Source organism: Carassius carassius, chromosome 40, assembly GCF_963082965.1.
Source record: "Carassius carassius chromosome 40, fCarCar2.1, whole genome shotgun sequence".
Classification (NCBI taxonomy): Eukaryota; Metazoa; Chordata; class Actinopteri; order Cypriniformes; family Cyprinidae; genus Carassius; species Carassius carassius.
The window spans coordinates 8680769-8703000 of NC_081794.1; the positions used below are offsets into that span (position 1 = coordinate 8680769).

The 22232-nt window shown below is 43.0% G+C and overlaps 1 protein-coding gene across 2 annotated transcripts in view; it reads left to right on the forward strand.

Annotated features, from left to right (window-relative positions):
- The window catches only part of grid1b (glutamate receptor, ionotropic, delta 1b), a 483532-nt gene that overhangs the window by 446775 nt on the left and 14525 nt on the right, over nt 1–22232 (forward strand). For both annotated transcript variants that reach the window (XM_059531953.1, XM_059531954.1), the window contains exons 11-13: nt 502–828; nt 4402–4540; nt 21172–21367. In XM_059531953.1, coding sequence (XP_059387936.1) covers nt 502–828; nt 4402–4540; nt 21172–21367 — 662 coding nt within the window. The remainder of the gene's footprint in view (nt 1–501; nt 829–4401; nt 4541–21171; nt 21368–22232) is intronic.

Below are 22232 nucleotides of genomic sequence, written 5' to 3' on the forward strand. Positions count from 1 at the left end.
TTGAGTTCACTTTATAAATAGACGGGGAAGGGGGGGTACTCTAGGTTCGGGCCATTCCCGAGCTCGGAGCCCTTCCCCGGACAGCACGCCAAATACGCATACCATACCTCAGCTAATTATATGTAAGCGTGAACTAGTGAAATTATCTGAAAATGAAAAGAGGTACTAGTAAGATACTATGGCATGTTTTTTTTTTTTCTTATGTTATGTTATGTTATGTTTCTATAACTGTATCCCACTGGCAATTTGTATTTATTTATTTTAGCAGTGGTGCAGGACAACCCCAGTATAAATATAACCAAATATAATGAGGCTTTGCTTAAAAAAAATGCCAGTTGGAAAATAAAATAAACTTTAGATGGATTGGACAGTCTTAAAATCTTACACGATTTTGCTTGTTTTAAGGATGTTTAGAAAAACAAGGGGAAAAGGCCCTTAATACCTAAAGAGTAAGTCTCAATGATTGTACCATTTTTAATACAATTTTGTCTTTACAGAGAGCTGATTTGGCAGTGTCTGCCATAACTATAACACCAGAGCGAGAGAACGTAGTGGACTTCAGTAAGCGCTACATGGACTACTCTGTAGGGATCCTACATCGCAAACCCGAGGAAAAGATCAACATTTTTTCCTTGTTTGCCCCTTTTGATTTGGCTGTGTGGGCCTGTATCGCAGCTGCCATTCCTGTGGTGGGCGTACTGATTTTTTTGCTGACACGGATGCAGATGCTCCGCTCCCAGAATCCTCCAGGAGCCCATCACACTTCATCCATGGCTAACTCATTGCGTAGTGCTATATGGATTGTCTATGGAGCCTTTGTACAACAAGGTACTTAAATTAATTCCTCTCCCAAGCGTCCATTCAAAGGCACCTTCAGAAACGACTTATCAGCTTAGTATTTTTTTAAGAGCAGCCAGGGGATCATTTGATGATTTGACTCAGGGCTTAGAAACATGACAAGAATAAAGCTGGTGTCTGTTGATATTGGGGTGTCAATACATCACTCCTTCTAAGACATATAAGCATCTGAACTGCTAATGTAAGCATTATTTAGCAGCTTAAAACATTTTGTGTTTGCAAATAATCAGAGAATACATTATCTAAATATGAAAATCCTGTTATCATGTATTCACCCATCCCAAACCCGTGGAACACAAAAGGAGATATTTTTTTGTAAAATTTTGTTGTAGAAACTTTTCGTTTTGTGTCTTGTCTTGTCTTTTTTTCGGTTCAGGTGACAACAAGGCACCATTAAAATATAATTTCAGTAATTCAGTCATTACCACTCTTTGTGTAGATACAGCCAAACCAAATCTGCTTGCACAATGTAGTATACAGTAAAATGTAATTGCTAGCAGATTACATGTCAAGGACCAATCAGCGCCAATCTAGAATTTCCTGACATAACTTCAGGTCATTCTATAATTCTTGTCTGCAAAGTTCACCAATCAATCAATCATAGGTGTAATTTGTGGCTGGGATGGGACATGTCCCTACCATTTTTTGCCAGGGTCTATATTGTCCCTACCACTTTTTGAAAGTAACTGAAAAATATCTTGCGCAAGTAACGGAAAACAAGATCAACAAATCATTCTTCATAATCTAATTAGGATGATAAAAAACAACAACAGAAAAAAAAAACATTTGACTCCTTAAGCATAACATACATAACACTTTTTGTAATGTCATTATAGCATTTTATTTAAAAAATGGAGCACTTCCTTGTGCTAAATAGGGTTGCCCTCTACTAAAGATTTTTATAATCAAGTAGTCGCATGTTATATTAAATTGATTAATTAATATATTAATATATTACCATACTTTAAAATATAGGCAGGCTTTTTAGGCTATATCCTATTCCGTGCTCAAGCTCACGCATAAAGCAAATGCCTCAAAGTACCGGCAAAGTGATAATGAACATGTCGGGGGAAAAGAAGACATTTTCATTATTTATTAATAAACAAGTGCTTTCTGAGCCATCTGAGCCATCTCCACATGGACGTGCCTTTAATAGAGATACACATTTTCACACGGACTACAAAAATAAATATTAGAAAATTGAATGGGTGAGTTTTCCTTATATTTATTTTATTATTCATATTAAATAATAATAATCTGTTTTGGTTATACTTAATATTAATTGCAGTTCTCCAGGCTGCGACCGACTAAATTTTGTGAGTGGTCACACTTTGTTTAATGCATAAAAGCTGCCATTTCTGTTGCACATCACATTAGCTATGGAGGCAAAAAAAAAGTATTATTATTTTTATTTGATTCATCAGTGTTTGCTGTTTGCAGTGTTTGCTCTGTAATTTATTAGTCATTAGGCTATATAGCCTAATACCGCATGTAGTGTAGGCCTGTGCCATACCCCATCTTATTCGTTTTTGTTATTAAAAGCTAGTTTGTCATTGAATCTTACTGTTTTATTATTGTTGTTCATTTTAATTCAGAATGACAATGAATCCATCTTTTATTTTTAGTCTTAAAAGGTGAAAGGTGTTTAGATATAAGCAAAACAGACAAGTAGCTATATTTTATTGTAAAACCTGAAAAGATCACAAATTTGAAAGTGAAAGCATCCGAAGCCGGGCTTATAACATAGCAAAATAGGAACTCCCGTTCACAAAATTCAAATCTTAAATAATACTACTGATGAAAAAGAACGGGTTGAATGTTAAAGGGGACATATGATGCGATTTCAAATTTCCCTCAAATTTATCTTGTCTTACAAGCTATTGGTGAATAAAGAAGATCTGTGAAGTCTTAAATCCAAAGAGATATTCTTTATAAAAGTTAACACTCGTACACGCCCCCCTGAAACGGCTCGTTCTAACACGCCCCCACATATCTACGTCAGTATATGGGAAGATTTGCATAACGCACCCCCTCAGCACCTGTGTTCAAAATTCTCTGGCACTGCCCCTGGTTCGGTATATCGATATATATTTGAAAAGCGAAAATTAAAATTTTTCCAACTCTAAACCCAGTCCCCAAGTAAATAAAATAAAATAAAATAAAATAAAAAACTAGCAAAATGAGTTGCGCTGTGTCCCCACCACTTTTCAAAGCAAAGTTACGTCACTGCAATCAACCAATCAATTCTTCTTTTTTCTCTGACTTCTTCTTCTTCTCAAACGTCTATGATTTCTTTTAGCACAAAATGTGTTGCTTCATCAGTGTTCATTTAAAAGATGCAATCATTCACATAATGCACATTTTCGTTTAAGGTGTGCCTTTAGATCCTATAAAATTAAGTGTGAGAAGAGGGAGTTTTGTGTTTCTGCCTCTGCCATTCCCACACAAGGTTGTAGCACTTTAATTTATAAGTGTTATCTAACAAAGGTAAAGGACAAATTTTGACCATATATACAGTGTATATTGCTTGTATTTGGGGTGAAGTAAACATCTGTTGAGTATTTTAACATATAATATTTGATTGTGTTGAATTAAAAACCCAAAACTCCAGCAGGTCGACCAGACCCAGAAACACTGGCTGAGTAATAGAAATATGAATACCACACAAGGGTTAAAAGAAGTTGTAAATAGTGTTTTATGGAGCATGTTACATTTGAATTGTTGTGATCTACATTTTTTAATCAGAGATGCCTATCCGTGTGTTACTGGAGTGGTAAACTGCATATTTGAATTCCAATTTCAAAACCAGCATACATGCATCGAGCATACAGACAAGTGCGCTAAAACAGTTTAAAGGTCCCTTTTGAATAAGGCATATATGCTGGTTCTCATCCAAATGACAAAACTAAATAAATAGCAACCTCAGCAAAAAACACGCTAAATCCCCAGCTCTCTCTATTGATGCTTGGGATACTGCCTAGTGCCTACCAACCTTTTTAAACAGCTAGTTATTAAATCTGGCCTGTTTCTATGCCATATTTATGTAGCTTGACACCATATGAAATTTACAGCAGATTTTACAAAACTTAATAAAACTTTTGCAGCAGTTAAAAGAGTCACTTGTTTTACTGCTTCATATCTTAAACATGAGGAATTAGCTATGCTTATGACATGTTAATAATGGTGCCACTTCTGACTTATTCTAATGACTAGGGTTAATAATGGGAAAGTGTGTTTGTATTTTATAGACTATGCACATCTTTGATGAAATTACCATATGATAATCGTTTAATTCTTTGTTAGATGTCTGCTCGTCTATTTGTTGTAGTAGGCCTCCATTTTATGAGTATAAAAGCCAGATTATGTAAAAACTTTTATGAAAGGATGAAAAAAAAAGAACTGTTAAAAAATGGCGTGATATTTGAACGCATATATTTTACAAGAAATAGGAATGAAAGTCCCTTCTTAAACTACATGTATTTATTTATTTGCATTTCACAGTACATTTACACAATCTTAAGCATTTTGTGTTATCTGTCACAGGTGGAGACTCAGTGGTGGGGTCTATGGCATTGAGGATAGTCATGGGCAGTTGGTGGTTGTTCACATTGATTGTGTGTTCGTCTTACACTGCTAACCTGGCTGCGTTCCTAACTGTGTCACGCATGGACAACACTATAAGGTAAATTACTTATTTCACAAATAGTCTACCACTTAATGCACCATATGGTTCAGAGTTGATCTATGTCTATTAAAAGCTTTTCTATCCTGTTTGTCCTCATAATTGGTGCATATGTTCAGGAAGCTTCAAACATAGTTTGGCCACATGGCAGGCAATATACAGAAAATTGATGCAGTATTGTACAGTTAAACATAAGATTTGAGTGGCAATAGAAGGCAAGCAGGTAACTGAATATATTGGAATTTCACAAGAAATAGTATAAAATGTAAATATTTAAAAAACAAAAAACATATCTATCCAAAAAAATAAGCACAAATTATTTCAAAGACATAAACAACAACAACAAAAAAAGCCTCAAAATACAACTCTTGAATATACAATATAAAATAGGATTTCATGATGGCTAGAACTGTGTAAGTTGTAACTATGCTTTCCGGGACTTGTTCCCATTAGAGTGAATTGAGGTGAACTAGAGATACATGTATTAATATGGATGGAAAGAGGTGAAAGAGGGTAAGATTTTTACAGTGTGTGTTATTTGCTTGGTATTTTTGCTTGTTATTTATTTATTTATTTATTTTTTTTTATAATGAAACAAGCTAAATTGATGCTGAATTTGAATGCCAGTGAACACAGCAGAGCTGTCTTTATGGGAAAAACCTAACCCCAGATTAATTAACTATTTACACCAAAACATTATTCGATTTTCATTATAATAATTACAGTATGTTTAGGCCCAAATGTATACTTTTTGAACAAATTTATGATCTGTAGCAAGATCATAGATTATTAATGTTTACTGTCATGATTCCGGAACAAGTCTTGTACAGATTCAGTATCTTTTACGTATTTTATAGCTTATTGTGACAATTGCATTTATATTATCAGTTGTATACACTGCAATGTTATATATGTGTGAGTGATCCAAGGATTGTTTTCTATAGCCAATGAATGGTGTCACATCTTCAGCATAGGTTCCTTGAGTTCAGACAGTTTGCAGAAGTAATTTTCATAAAAGACTGACATTTAAATATAGTATATGTGATTGATAAATGGATGTTTCGTAAAATGTTAAATTGATTCCCCCTGCCACCCTAATGCAAAACTCCTTCACAAATCACATAAATTGCATAAGATGTTTTAAAAATTCTGTGCTCGTTGTCCTCTGCCTTCCGTTTGTATTTCCATACCGTGAAGGTAAGTTCATACTTGTTTTAAAAAACTTCCCGATCTACTGACATTTTTTATGACATCTGCTTTGAACATTACAGCACACATGATAACTTTCATCAATTCTACAATAAGTGAATTCACTTGACCAGCAAATTACTCTAATTCTCCACTATTTTCTTATTAAATAAATAAAATTGTTATTATTATTTGTCACATTTATGTTTTAGTTTAGTTCCTGTTTTAGTTATTTGGTCTTTCTTGTTCCTGTCCTCATTGTGTGAATACGTTTTCCAGCTGTGTTTGATTTATTAGTTCATTTGCTCCCAGGTGTGTCCCATTGGTGTCTGTGTATTTATAATAAGTTCTGCCCCTTGTTTCCTGTTTGCTGTTAAATGTCATCCCTAAATTCCTGTGTGTGTAAACCTTTGCTTGTTGGATTAAAGTCTCAGTTAAAGTATTCTCCACCGTCTCCTCATTCCTCCCCCAAGTGGCTGTGACATTATTATTATTATTATTGGCCTTTCTTATTAGCTAGAATGAGTTTCTATACTGTGTGATCTCTTTGCTGTGTCAGGTCAGACCTTTGCTCTCAGAAAAAAACATATCAGCTTGGTAATTTTGCCAAATGTTACATAATTAATTGTTACCAAATTATGTTCAGCCTGGTCTCATAGTTTATTACAGGTACAATTTTATATAAAACATAAATAGAAATATAATATTTTTAAATGTGTTAATACTTCATTTGTATTATTCTATTAATTCAGTCATTGATGTGCTTATTTTTTTTATTTCTTAGGCCACACTAAATTTTCACCCCATCCCTGTTTGCTGTGACATCTCCTTGTTTCACTGAATATCTCGATTTTTGTCCCAATTGTCCTCGTTGTTCTGCCTCATTATTGACAGTACCAAAGGTGGGATCAATTAAAGGGATAGTTTTCTCAGAAACATTTTGTCATTGCGCATAAAATGCTGACCTGTGCTGTTATAGTAATACGATGTACTGTCTATTTCTGTAGTTATATAAAATTATATTTTAGATTTGATAAACTGAGTGTACTGCTTTCCATTAGGTTGAAGGCCATGCGAGTGCTGAGTGAGCAAATTCTGATTGACTGCATGCACCTTTATGAACCTGCAAAGGCAGAGAGTGTTTTAAGCCTGATTTCACCTCTGCCCTATCTTTCAAGTGGCATTAGGAAGGCTATGATTTCTCTCTCTCTCTCTTTCTTTCTCTCTCTCTCTCTTTCAGTCATTGAAACAGCCAAATGAACAAATTCAATTCAGTGAATCAAATGTCCCAGTGCTACTTGTTGGATATACTAGGGAAAATGTGTGTGTTTGTGTTTCACATCTGAACATTTTGTAGGATACACTGTAGGATACGGGTGTTATTAGGATAACAAATAAAAGTAAAGTAAGCAACTCACCTATTTAGAGGTCACATTCAAACTTTAAATTGCCTAAACACAATTTACATTGATCCATGTAAAATTTACAAAATATATGATAACAAAGTGTATGAATATATATATATAATATACACATATATGTGTGTTTCATGTGAGTCTTGCCCTGCCATGTGTTTCCCCTTGGGATTGGTTATTAAAGACAGTCGTTTTTGAGTTTATTCCTCTTATCCTCGTTCTTCGTCTAGCTCAAGAAGGCAACCGTGACATAATTTCAGACCAAAATAGTAAGCTTCGCCTCTTCTCCTCATTTGGTTTCTGTGTTTTTTTTTTTTTGGGGGGGGGGGGGGGGGTGTTTTTTTCTGTGTTTTTTTTTCCTCCCACAGTATGAGAACCACCATACTGCTAAGCCTGTCTGCAGCTCCGATGTCATGCCCGCCAACTGTGGCTCTCTCCAGCCCACTGGCAATGCTAAAGATGAGCCTGTCGACCCTCAGAAGTCAAGTTTGCCAGCCACACCGAAGTCCAGTGCGCTGTTCACACCAATGCCCGGCCAACCGGCCACGGCTCTCTCCAGTCATCTGGCTGCTCCTGGGTCAAGCCTGTCAGCCCCAGAGTTTGCTCAGGTGTCGAGTCCAACCCCAAGCCTAGAAGTGAATCAGAGGAGGAGAAGGTGGTTGGCTCTGGTTCCTTGAGGTGCTCCAATGTTGGCTCCAGCCCCAGAGCTCACTCCAGTGTTGGCTGCAGCCCCAGAGCCTGCTCCAGTGCCTGATCCTCGTAAGCACTTCTTATTTCCCCGGGACATGAATGGGGGCAGGAATCCCGGCCAGTGGAAACAGTCCCAAAGGCGCTCTATGGTATTTTCCACTCCGAGGTGCCTGGCCATCGGATGAGCATGAGCCAGCTCCATTATCATTTCCATCTTGGTCTTGGGTACCTTGCCCCACCTGTGGGTGACACAGTACAGCAGGCCATTCCTGATCACAAAGTAGGGGAGGGGGTATGGGCCTGGTAGCTGATCTATTTAATCCACACAAAATACTCGTTCCCAGCAGTTCTGCAAGCGGTCATCCTTGCGCTTTTCACGGCCAAAGGAAACTCCAGCCATGACCTGCTGAAACACATCGAGATATACAGCAGGAACATTAGGAGTGTTTGACTCACCCTCCCTCTCAGTGTCTGACGTGAGTAAAACAGACCGTCTGGTGGTGCGGTCTCTGGCGCTTCCTCCATTACCAATCTTGACTTGGGGCGGCCAGTTTCGAGTTATGAGTAGCTGCTCGAACCATGGCCAGTCTCGTCCTAACAGCAGTGGAACCATAAGATCATGCACAATGCCCACCTCCACAGCCCAGGTTCAGGACACCGCTCCATCACCCTCTTGGGTGCCAGGGCCACTCTCTCTCAGGCGTCATGGGTGTTAGTTGCCTCGGCCAACTCCACAGCCTCGATGAGCTCAGCAATGTCCAGAGTGTTCCTCATACTGACAGGGCGACTCAATGGGTTGGACAGGGCCCGCAGCAGCCAATCCAGGACGACCCTTTCAGCCACCTTGATGGTGGATGGCAAATCTGCAAGCAGCCAGAGATGGGCCAGACACGCGAGCTGGGAGGCTTGGGCTCGTACCGTCTTCCACTCGTCATAAACCCACTGGTGAACCTGTTGTGCTGCATACAGGGGAGACAGGCCCACCCAGGCGAGGATCTCAGCCTTGAGCTCGTTTTAATTCTCATTTCGGGAGCCTGGAGGGAATAATAGGTGTGCTGGGCTTCCTCCGTGAGAAAGGGGGCGATGATCCTGGCCCGTTCCCCTTTCACCCACCCCTCTCGGGTCATGATGACTTCAAAGGTGTGGAGGTAGGCTTCGACATCATCCTACTCAGACAGTCAGATGAGATGCTGGTGGGCTTTGCTGGCCACCTCCGGGAGGGGCATGCGGGCCGCCATGTTGGCCTGTAACTGTTCAAGAACCCAGTCAGTATATTCTTGTTGAGCGGCTAGTCGCACCATGAACTGCTGCTGGCATGCCGAGAGCTTGGTAAGATGACATATGATCTCTTCCATTTCCTGGGAGAGAGAGAGGTTCTCCTAGGATGATAACAAAAACAAACCTTTCATGACCACATTCTCCACCATTTATCACAGGGTGAATGAGAACACAGACACAGAACTGGCAAAAAAGTACCCCAGGAGGGGGCTTTATTCACAAATGGTGCTATACGTGAGCAGGTGAAGTGTCTGTGGATAGGATCACACGATGCTCGGCTGATAGGTGCTCATGCAGGGCTGCTAGTCACTCGTCAAGAGGGTAGCCTGTCTCTTCACAAGAGGAGAAGAAACAAACAGACATTAGTTTCCACCTGGACTATATATATATTTCCATATATATATACATTCTGTGTGTGTATGTGTATGTATACAATAGTTTTATTTTTTTTCTCTTTTTTTTCTCATATACAGTAAAATGTTGGAAAGCCTGATTGATCCAGATTGTTCAGACAGATCAGTCCGAATTGAAAAGAAAACAATTCACTGACTGACAGATGACTCTGACTCTGCACAGAAATCCATGTATAGGATAACGATGACATTATTCTGTGTGTGTGTGTGTGTGTGTGTGTGTATATATGTATATATATATATATATATATATATATATATATATATATATATATATATATAAGCAACAATTTACAAGGCTGACAGGCAAACAGGTATTAAAGAGTGAAACGTTTCCTTTCACTGGCTTATGTTTCATTGGCTGGGCCTGACAGCTCCATTAGCAGTACAGATTGCCCGACATCCCACATTACTTACAGCGTTGTCTTTGGTCTTTAAAGTTAGCTCTTACCAAGTTAGGTTCCTGTCCTGCTGATGTATTCTGGATGAATCCTGTGGCACCATTAACATGATAAATAATAAATTCTGACCTGAAGAAATTAAACAGAGCAAATATAGACTGAGTCAGTCGAGCCAGTGATTTTGCTTGTTTTAACATAAATATATATATATATATATATATATATATATATATATATATATATATATATATATATATATATATGTGACCTTTATTATATATAACAGTGGTGGACTATTTTTTAGTTTTGGCCTCAGTGTGATTGTCTTTAATAAACACTGTTTCATAATGTATAGGACATTCCATTACATTTTTATTTATTTATTTATTTATTTATTTGTGTGTGTGTGTGTGTGTGTGTGTGTGTGTGTGTGTCTTAAGACCACAGGCACATACATATGTAATTGACATTTTACTATAATTTAACTCCATGGGTAATTCCTGTTTCTTAAACTGTACATCCTTTTTTATTGTCTTTCTTTATTTATTTGCATCTTACCTCTTCCCTCCACATATGGTGTGTGAGAGAAACATACAAGGATAGGATACAAGGACATAGGAAGACAAAGAAAAACATCTGTAAATTGGAATATTTTTGCTCACTCAAGCATCACTTCAAAGTCTAATATGTTCTATGAGGACATAGGCATGTTTTGCTTGATTGTTTTCTAAAAGTCACCTCAGCTACTTCCAGTTCTGGTCCTTCTACTTCTGGGTATGAGGCATCTGTGATGTATGTTGAGGGAGAGCAAGGGGATGTCATAAGACTAGTTTAGCCATGTGAATCTCTGAAAACCTCTCATTCCTCCCATAGCACATGTCTTCTAGTAGAGTTACCAGATGAGTTTGAGAAATCATCTGTTCAAGATTTTTTGTGGAGTCATTCAGGTTCCTGGGCAGCACTATCTCATAGGAACTGAAGAGGGACAATCACATTGACTCCATTGTGAAAAAGGCCCAGCAGAGGTTGTACTTCCTTTGTCAGCTGAGGAAGTTCAACCTGCCACAGGAGCTGTTGAAACAGTTCTACTCTGCCATCATTTAATTTGCACCTCTGCAGCTACCAAATCTGACCTCAGAAGACTACAGAGGGTAGTCCGGACTGCTGAAAGAATCATTGGTACAACCCTCCCCAGTCTCCAAGAACTATACTCATCTAGAGTGAGCAAAAGAGCCAGTAAAATCACTCTGGACCCCTCACATCCAGCACACTCCCTCTTTGAACTGTTGCCATCTGGTAGACACTACAGAGCTCTGAGCACCAGAATGGCCAGACACAGAAGCAGTTTCTTTCCTCAGGCAATCCATCTCATGGATACTTAACAATAATCTTGGAACACACAACACTATATTCTTTACCTATTGAACACCATACTTGTTTACATTTCAAATTTGCACACAGCATACCTGTACATCATAATTGTCTATATTATATTTTGTTTAGATTTTTTTTGTACATTGTCTATTTTGTCTATTTTTATATTCTTCTTATTATTATCTGTGTTCTGTCTTTTCGCTGTCATTCTGTTGCACTGCAGAGCTTCTCTCACTAAAACAAATTCCTTGTATGTGTAAACAATACCTGGCAATAAAAGCTCATTCTCATTCTCTTGTCATGATTTTTCATTTGGGGCTTGTGTTGACAGTGAGCTGTCAAACACAGCATCGGTGAAGTCATTGGAAGTAGATGATTCAGCTGGAGCAGGTTCCCCAGGTGCTTTGTTTCAGTCCGAGGCTGACACTGAGATGGCGGCCATGCTTTGACAGCTGAGAGTATTGGGGTTTAGTGGACTCCCCCAACCTCCCCTGAGCACACTCGGTTGGATGATTGGTTCTTGGGGTCCAAGCGCAACACTCAGTTATGCTCCCTTACAGTTCCTTTCTTCCCTGAAGTTCATAAGGAGCTAACAAAATTGCGAAATAACAGAACAATGTGCACCAGCTACTTCATTCTCACCAATCTTGATGGTGGTCCAGCGAGGGAGTTATTCTGAGTGGCACCGATACGGGATGGCTGCCTCCGTCACGTGCTCTGCAGTTGTTTTTGTGTTTTTGTTAGTTTGTCCTGTCTTTAGTTATATTCCTGCAATCAGTTTCACCAGGGACGAATTGCTGGATATTCGGCAACACACATCTCCCGATATTTCACCGGTTTTCGACTATTCTGATGTTTTGCTGGACATTCTTGTCGGCGGAGCGGCTGCCCTGATCACACGCTTCAAGAGGACGCGCAGGCGGGGAAAGCGAGCGGGAGCGCTCGTGAGACTCAGAAAACGTGGATTTCGAACGCCGTTGCCTAGCATCCATCTGGCAAATCTCCGCTCTCTACCCAACAAAACGGACGAACTGCTTCTGCTCTCTCGGACAAATAAAGATTTCTCCCACTCTGCTGCTCTGTGTTTCACGGAAACTTGGCTGAATGACACCATACCGGACAGCGCCTTCCATCTGCCGGACTTTCAGCTGTTTAGAGCGGATCGCGACGCAGAATCAACGGGGAAATCACGCGGCGGCGGGACATGCTTTTACATCAATGAACGGTGGTGTACAGATGTAACTGTGTTAAAGAAGACGTGCTGCTCAAATCTCGAAACGCTCTTCATTAACTGCAAGCCGTTCTATTCGCCGCGGGAGTTTCATTCGTTCATTCTGGTTAGTGTTTACATCCCTCCTCAAGCGCACGTGAGCTCAGCTTTACAGAAACTCGCTGAGCAGATCACAGAGACAGAACAACAACACCTAGACTCTGTTTTAATCATTCTTGGGGACTTTAATAAAGCCAATCTCTCCCGTGAACTGCCAAAATACAGACAGCATGTTACTTGTCCCACAAGAGACAGTAATATATTGGATCACTGTTACACAACAATAAAGGATGCATTTCACTCTGTTCCACGAGCAGCTTTGGGGCATTCTGATCACCTTCTGGTTCATCTTATACCGACCTACAGGCAGAAACTAAAATCAGCTAAACCTGTATTAAGGACTGTAAAAAGATGGACTAATGAAGCAGAGCAGGATTTACAATCTTGTTTTGACCTCACTGATTGGAGTGTTTTTGAAGCTGCTGCCACCGATCTGGACGAACTCACAGAGACCGTAACATCATATATCATTTTCTGTGAGGATATGTGTATTCCTACCAAGACTCAACTAAATTACAATAATGACAAACCGTGGTTCACTGCAAAACTCAGACAGCTCCGTCAGGCCAAAGAAGATGCTTACGTGAAGGGGGACAATCTCTTGTATAAACAGGCTAAATACACACTGGAAAAGGAGATCAAAGTGGCAAAGAGGAATTATTCTGAAAAAATAAGGACTCAGTTCACTTCGAACGACTCCGCATCAGTGTGGAAAAGCCTAAAGAAGATCACCAATTACAAGACACCACCCCCCAGCACTGTGGAAAATCAACGACTGGCAGACGATCTGAACGAGTTTTACTGCAGGTTTGAAAGAACACCCATCACCTGCCCTGAACACCTCTCCACACAACCGTTCACACCAATAACAACTCCTGCAACCAACCCTGAATGCCTCTCCAAACAAACGTTCACACCATTCACAGCTCCTGCAACCAACCCTGAATGCCTCTCCACACAACCGTTCACACCATTAACAGCTCCTGCAACCCATCCTGATCACCTCTCCAATCAACCGCTCTCACCATTCACAACTCCTGCAACCAACCCTGAATGCCTCTCCAAACAACTGTTCACACCACTCACAACTCCTGCAACCCACCCTGAACACCTCTCCAATCAAGCGCTCTCACCATTCACACCTCCTGCATCCCCCCTCTCCCCCACACCTGCAATACAGATCAGCGAGGATGCGGTGCGCCAGGTCTTCAGGAAGCAGAAAAGGAAAAAACCACCAGGCCCAGATTGTGTTACACCAGCCTGTCTGAAATCCTGTGCTGACGAGCTGGCCCCCATCTTCACAAAGATCTTTAACAGATCGCTGGAGCTGTGCGAAGTCCCTTCATGCTTCAAACGCTCCACCATCATCCCCATCCCAAAGAAATCCAAAATTACAGGACTAAATGACTACAGGCCTGTGGCTCTAACGTCTGTAGTCATGAAGTCATTTGAAAAACTGGTGCTGGCCCACCTGAAGGACATCACTGGACCCTTGCTGGATCCTCTTCAGTTTGCCTACAGAGCAAACAGGTCTGTGGACGATGCAGTAAACATCGGACTGCATTATGTTCTGCAACACCTAGACAGACCGGGGACCTATGTGAGGATCCTGTTTGTGGACTTCAGCTCTGCCTTCAACACGATCATCCCAAACCTCCTCCTGCCCAAACTAACTCAGCTCTCCGTGCCCACCTCCGTCTGTCAGTGGATCAACAGCTTCCTGACAGACAGGCAGCAGCTAGTGAGGCTGGGAAAATACACATCCAGCACCCGTACAATCAGCACCGGAGCTCCCCAGGGCTGTGTTCTCTCCCCACTGCTCTTCTCCCTGTACACTAATGACTGCACATCTAAGGACCCCTCTGTCAAGCTCCTGAAGTTTGCAGATGACACCACACTCATCGGCCTCATTCAGGATGGTGACGAGTCTGCTTACAGACAGGAGGTTAAAGAGCTTGCTGTCTGGTGCAGTCTCAACAACCTGGAGCTTAACACGCTCAAAACAGTGGAGATGATCGTGGACTTCAGGAGAAACCCCCCTGCACTCCCCCCACTCACCATCATGAACAGCACTGTGACTGCAGTGGAGTCATTCAGGTTCCTGGGCACCACTATCTCTCAGGACCTGAAGTGGGACATTCACATTGACTCCATTGTGAAAAAGGCCCAGCAGAGGTTGTACTTCCTTCGCCAGCTGAGGAAGTTTAACCTGCCACAGGATCTGCTGAAACAGTTCTACTCCACCATCATCGAATCCATCCTCTGCACTTCAGTAACTGTCTGGTTCAGCTCAGCTTCTAAATCGGACCTCAGAAGACTACAGAGGGTAGTCCGGACTGCTGAGCGAATTATCGGTACAACCCTCCCATCTATTCAAGAACTGTACTTATCCAGAGTGAGCAAAAGGGCTGTTAAAATCACTCTGGACCCCTCACATCCAGCACACTCCCTCTTTGAACTGTTGCCATCTGGTCGACGCTACAGAGCACTGAGCACCAGAACGACCAGACACAGGAACAGTTTCTTCCCTCAGGCAATCCATCTTATGAACAGCTGATAATAACTGTGGGACACACTACACTATTTATATTTATATACACTACACTTTTTATCCAACACACATACTTAGCGTACACGTAAATCTTTTGCACATAATATACATGTACATACATGGAACACACTATACTACTTATATTTATATTTATATACACATACACTTATTTATCCAAACACACATACTTAGCGTACAGTTACAATTTTTCCACATAATATACATGTACATACATAAATGCTCTTTTTAAAATACCTGCCATACATTGTCAATTTGTATATTGTCAATCCTTACCCACCTATTTGTATTTTTTTGTATTTTTTATTCCTTATTGTGTTTTTTGTTCTGTCGCTGTTATGTTGCACTGCGGAGCTCTGTCACGAAAACAAATTCCTCGTATGTGTGAACATACCTGCCAATAAAGCTCATTCTGATTCTGATTCTGATTCTGAGTACACAGAGGTCTCTTGGTGGAGAGAGTGATTGCAGTTTATCACCTGACAGGACCACCTAAGACTTGTCAGTTCACCTCATCCCTCATCACTTGCACTGCTAGCTTGCACTGCCTCTGGACAAGCTGTGTTCACCCTGCATGCAATGGCTTAGCTGCAGGTCTACCAAGCAAAGGTGTTGAAATATCTGCATGAGGGTGGTCCCAATCCAGAGATGATCCAGGAGCTACACACGGTGACTGACTTTGCTTTTCAGGCTACGAAAATCAGACTCTGTGGTGGGTTATGTCCACATTAGTGTTCCCGGAGCATCACCTGTGACTTGACCAGACGGGAATGAAAATGCTGGACAGCGACAAATTGCTGTCAGATACTGTGTACTAAAAATAGACGGGAATGAAAATGCTGGACAGCGACAATTTGCTGTCAGATACTGGGTACTAAAAACAACCACATATTAATTATGCTACCCACAGACACACCTGAAGTGTTCTGAGTGATATTGAACTTGTTTCTTTAGCTGCAGCGGAGCACGCACACACACTTTGCTTTTACAGGTAAATATCAAAAGAACAAATCCATCATCTTTACCACTGTTCATTTGTAAACAAACAAAGTCTGCATATGGACAGAGTGCAGTGTAGTAGTATTTGACTTTGAAATAGGCATTTGATATAATGATAATATATAATAATGATATAATAATTGTTTTAATTGTTTGCTGAACACTGAACAAACAAGTTTTTGGCAGTGGTCTAGGATCCTTGAGTTCCCTTTCAGTCGGTCACGTTCGACATTACGAATGGGGAACTCGCCCGAGAGCCCAATCACCTTCGAGTGGTACAAAACGAGCCAATGGTACACAAAGTACCTTGGTCTGCGGGATTTGCATCACAAGCTCTGCCCTGCAGAGCGGGTATAAAAGGAGCAACGCGAGCAACTCGCATTCAAGCTTTCGCTTCAGAGCCGAGCACATTGTGTGCTGCTTTCACCGGAGTGCTACAAGCAAGAGTCACTGGTGTTGGTGTGACGGCGTGATTCAGCAATTCGTCTGGGTTTCCTGCGACAGCTCCCACGTTCCCCTGAGCTCTTCAACACCTCTGAAAGAGCTAATTTCTTTAACAAAAGAGATACGGGCCGATTTGCGTCTTTTTAAAGATGTCATTTCTGGGTGCGGTCGATACATCGCTCCTCGTGACAGCCACGATCGGTGTGTCACGTGTCTGGGCTAAGAGAGGGCTGGTGGCCAGGGTGATCTGAGGGTTACTGTGTGGCCATCCCCGACGAGCCAAGCTCCTCGGGCCACACCCCCCTCACATACGTCGCAGCCGGTCGAGTTTCCTGATGAGTTTGCTGGACCCTCTCAGGCTCCTGACATCTCATTCGGGGCTCGCGAAGAGGACCGTATGTCGATCGCCGCATCACAAGGCTGGCTTGAATCCTCGGGAGATGAGGATTCGGCTGCGTTGCCTCTCTCAGGAGTGCCAGTGTTGTCCGAGTCCGATCCCGAGTTGACGGCCGTGCTTTCCCGGGCAACAGAGAGCATCGGGCTTGAGTGGAATCCTCCGCCCTGTCCCGAGCGCTCGAGGCTTGATGATTGGTTCCAGGGGGCTGCTCATGCGGATCGCCAGCACCCCCCTCTGGTTCCTTTCTTCCCGAAAGTGCACCAGGAAGTAACCAGTTCATGGAAGGCACCTTTAACTGCCCGAAACCGTTCTGGTACTTCCTCCGCCTTCACTGCCCTCAATGGTGGGGCGGCCAAGGGGTATGCTGAGATTCCCCAGGTGGAGTGTTCTGTTGCGATGCAACTGTGTCCACAAAGCACCTCCACTTGGCGTGGTGGTCCCAAGCTGCCCTCAAAGGCCTGTAAGTTCTCATTCACGCTTGTGGCCAAGGCTTACAGGGCTGCGGGCCAGGCCGCTTCTGCCCTGCATGCCATGGCCTCACTTCAGGTCTATCAGGCCAAGCTGCTCCGGCAGCTGCACGAGGGCAGAGCTGACCCAGGGGTTTTGCAAGAGGCGCGCACCGCTACCGACCTTGCTCTCAGGGCAACGAAGGTCACTGCGCGCTCCCTGGGTCAGGTGATGTCCACTTTGGTGGTCCAGGAGTGCCACCTATGGCTGAACCCGGCAGACATGAGGGAGTCTGATCGGGCTCAGCTCCTCAACTCCCCGGTCTCCCAGGATGGCCTCTACGATGACGCGGTAGAGAGCTTTGCCCAGCAGTTCTCTGCCGCCCAGAAGCAGTCTGAGGCCATCAGACACATCCTGCCCCGGTGGCCCACTGCTGCCTCCACCCCGCCGCCGGCGCAGCCCCCTCAGCCTGCTCGTCTCCGAGGGCGCCCCCCTGCGGCCTCCTCCAATCCCGCTCAGCCACAGCAGCAGCCTTCACCCCGGCCGCAGCGAGGAGATGGCCGCAGAAGGGCGGCGAAAACTGTCTCTGCCCCTAAGCCTGCCAAACGCCAGGCCAAGCGGCGTTCCTGAGACGGGCGACCCGGAGTTGGAGACGTCAGCTCATCAGGAGATGGTAACAGCACCACTCCTTCCCCCGGAGGAGGGCCGGGGGAGAATCCTTTGTTCTCGTCTTCTTTTTGTTCCGACACTGGCCCTGCGGCCGGTGGTACCCAAACCTTCACTAAAAGAGCTGTTTCCTCTACCTCCGGGTCCCAAGAGGCCACGAACGACAGTTGGTGACGTGCTTCCTCGCCACTCTCGTTCTCCTCTCCCCTTGCCAGATTCCGTGCAAAGCCAGCTCAAGAACGCGTCGTCTTCTCATGCCCTCTTTGCTACTTGGAGTCAGATGAGTGCCCGCACTCTGCCCCCGCTAAGGGATGCTATGCCTCCCATGCCGGGGCTGTCTGCTCCACAATGCTGCCCCACTGTGGGTACGCCTGTAGTCCCCTTGACCCAGCTGGTTCGGTTCCTGGGAGCCTGGCTAGAGCTCCCCAGGCCTTCCCGCTGGCTCATCCGGACGCTCAGGCTCGGCTACGCGATTCAGTTCGCCCGGCATCCCCCCAGGTTTCGGGGTGTCCACATGGCGATGGTGGGCAATGATGCCCCTGTCATGCGTGTGGAGGTCGCGACCCTGCTGGCAAAGGGCGCGATAGAGCCGGTCCATCCAGCTGACATGAAGTCCGGCTTTTACAGCCCTTACTTCATAGTACCCAAGAAGACAGGTGGGTTACGGCCAATCCTGGACTTGCATGCCTTGAACCGAGCTCTGCACAGACTCCCGTTCAAGATGCTAACGCCTAGTGCATTTTCGAATGCATTCGTCCGATGGATTGGTTTACAGCGATCAACCTGAAGGACGCGTACTTTCATGTCTCCATTCTTCCTCGACACAGACCGTTTCTTCGTTTGCTTTCGAGGGGCAGGCATATCAGTACAAGGTTCTCCCATTCGGGTTGGCCCTGTCTCCCCGCGTCTTTACGAAGGTCGCAGAGGGAGCCCTGGCTCCTCTCAGGGAACAAGGTGTCCGTATCCTCATCTACCTCGACGAATGGCTGATCCTAGCTCACTCTCGAACACGGTTGTGCTGTCTCCTTCCACCCTCAAGGTCTATGTGGCCGCCATTTCGGCTCACCATGACCCTGTTGAAGGTAAGTCTCTCCAAGCAGAGGTTATCCCACTGGATAGTGGATGCTATTGTCCTGGCTTATCAGGCTCAAGACCTGCCATGCCCCCTAGGGGTGAGAGCTCACTCAACTAGGAGTGTAGCTTCCTCATGGGCGCTGGCGCATGGCGCCTCGCTAACAGACATCTGTAGAGCTGCGGGCTGGGCGACTCCTAACACATTCGCGAGATTTTATAATCTCCGTGTAGAACCCGTGTCCTCCCGGGTACTTGCCCCTTCAGGCCAGTAAGGACCTGCTCGGTGTCAATCTGCTTGCTGCGCCATTCCACTCCGCGGACTAGATGTGTGCGCTATTCCCCTAAGGTGAGTTCCTCAGTCAGAACCCTGGGTTCCTCTAACACTTGTGTACATGCCCTTTGGTCAGCTCTGTGTGGGACTACGTGCCTCCATGTGTTGTGATTCCCCTTTCTGGGCAATCCCACATGTGTATGTTGACAGTAAGTCTCTCCGCAGCATGTGTCTTTCCCTTGGCAAGCCCCTTGCCAGCTCTGTCGTTGAAACTTCCACCCTGCGGGCTGGGTACCTCAGAGTTCTTATGTATCACCACCTTGGTGGATACCTGCCTTCTGTAAGCCCTCCCACGGGCAGGCGGCCTGCTAGCATACGTCCAGCTGGAATATGCTACCCAGTGTATTCTGTGTAAGTTATGGGCCATCACTTGTGCTGGCCTCACGACAGGGTGCTATCACTCACATTTGTCGCTGGAAGACAGCCATGTGGCATTTTGTAAGGGACCCCATTCGTAACGTCGAATGTGACCGACTGCAAGAGAATGTCAAGGTACTTTGTGTACCATTGGCTCGTTTTGTACCACTCGAAAATGATTGGGCTCTCGGGCGACATCCCCATTCGTAAAGTCTCCGTTCCCTCCTTCAGGGAACGAGGGTTACATACGTAACCAAGACGTTATCCAGCCTGAGGGTGGTGCTTACATTAAATGTTATCTTAGAATGTATACCATAATTTCAGATGCAAGTATTTATTGCATCCAAATGTTGATTTGGAATGTAACAAGTTGTGAAGGTATTCAGGAGAGGAAAATATTTGATTCTCAGAACAAACATAAAACAAATACTGTGCACTAAAAGTGCTGCCTTTCTTGGCCAGGGACCATTTGACAAAGAGACTATCATCTCAATTTGATTTCCCCTGGTTAAATAAAGAAATAATAATAAAATAATAAAATACAACAGGCTGTTCATATGAATACATTTAAACTAAAAGATAATAATAATAATTAATAATAATTCATTACATTTATATAGCGCTTTTTCTAGGCACTCAAAGCGCTTTACATAGACAGGGGGTATCTCCTCATCCACCACTAGTGTGCAGCATCCACCTGGATGATGCGACGGCAGCCATATTGCGCCAGAACGCCCACCACACACTAGCTTACTGGTGGAGAGGAGACAGAGTGATGAAGCCAGATATGGGGATTGTTAGGAGGCCATGATGGTTGGAGGACAATGGGCGAATTTAGCCAGGATGCCGAGGTCACACCTCTACTCTTTTCGAAAGACATCCTGGGATTTTTACTGACCACAGAGAGTCAGGACCTCGGTTTAACATCTCATCCGAAAGACGGGATCTATACTTTCACTAATTTGATGTACTACTTTTTTAATTTCTTGAAAAATACTATAGAATCTTAAAAAATGAAAGTGTGCATGAAATGAGGATATTTCACCAAACATTAGAATTCTTGTGAGACGGAGAACACTTAAACTGTAAACATCCTATGTACACTTCAAGTGTCTCTCAGTCTTTAATAATAGTCCATTATTTGTATTACACATACTTAAGGTGGGAGATTAGAGCAAACCCTCACCATGATTATTAAACTTTTTTACCTGATTTTTTAAAAATGTTTTTTACCTGATCTTGTCTATCTATCCAACAGAACGTTTCAGGATCTTGCAAGACAGATGGACTATGCCTACGGCACTGTTAGGGACTCAGCAGTGTACGATTACTTCAGAGCCAAGGGTACAAACCCACTGGAGCAGGACAGCACATATGCAGAGCTGTGGAGGACAATCAGCAAAAACAATGGCCAGGACTTTTCAGTTTCTAGCCCTTCTGAAGGCATACGCAAGGTATGATCATTGCTCAACTATTTGCTATATGATTTCAGAGATTTTAGAAAACAGAAAGACATTGTGAGGACTGTGTTTTAGGCATAATCTTTATGGATAATACTTCAGTCTTTACTAATCTCTTATTTGCATCCAAATTTAGTCTGTTGTAATTGTGGAGGCATCTCCCTGAAATTCAGAGTCAGAAAAGTATTACATAAAAGTCTTTACGTTTAGGAGAACTGTGAAACGTTTTGGCAAGCCAGTTGCTATAATCAAATATTCAACATACAACAGGTGAATGCGACATAGCTTTTCCTCTACTTTCTTACTTCTAAATGATGTGACTTCTCAGCGATGGTGATTGCCAGAAGAAATGCTAAATGCATTCTAGAATATTCTGAGCTTTGGTCACTGAGTCATCAGAGAATGAACTGATCCAGAAGCATTAAACAAATGAGCTTGTTTTAGAACACATGTGGCATGTATGTAGGTGTGTACATTTTAGCATCTTGTCGGTATATTGGTATATTAATACCAATGTACTAGTAGCATACTTCTTGGGATTACATCAGACACTTTTTTAGATTATTAAAGTATACATTTAAGTGTACTTTCTGTTACAGTTGTACATTGTTCTTTTAAGTATACCAGTTGGTAAAATTTTGTATGGTGTCTGTTACACGTTACATGTACTTACTATAGTAATAACAATAAAGGTCACACTTTAGATTATATTAGATACATATTAAGTATTTACTAAGACTTTACTAAGACTTCTCCCTTATTAAACTGCCTTATTACGTTTTGTGCTTATTGATTGTAAGGTAGCTTTTGTTACTAGTATTAGAGTGGAGAGATCTAGAATCCAGAGACCTGTCACAAT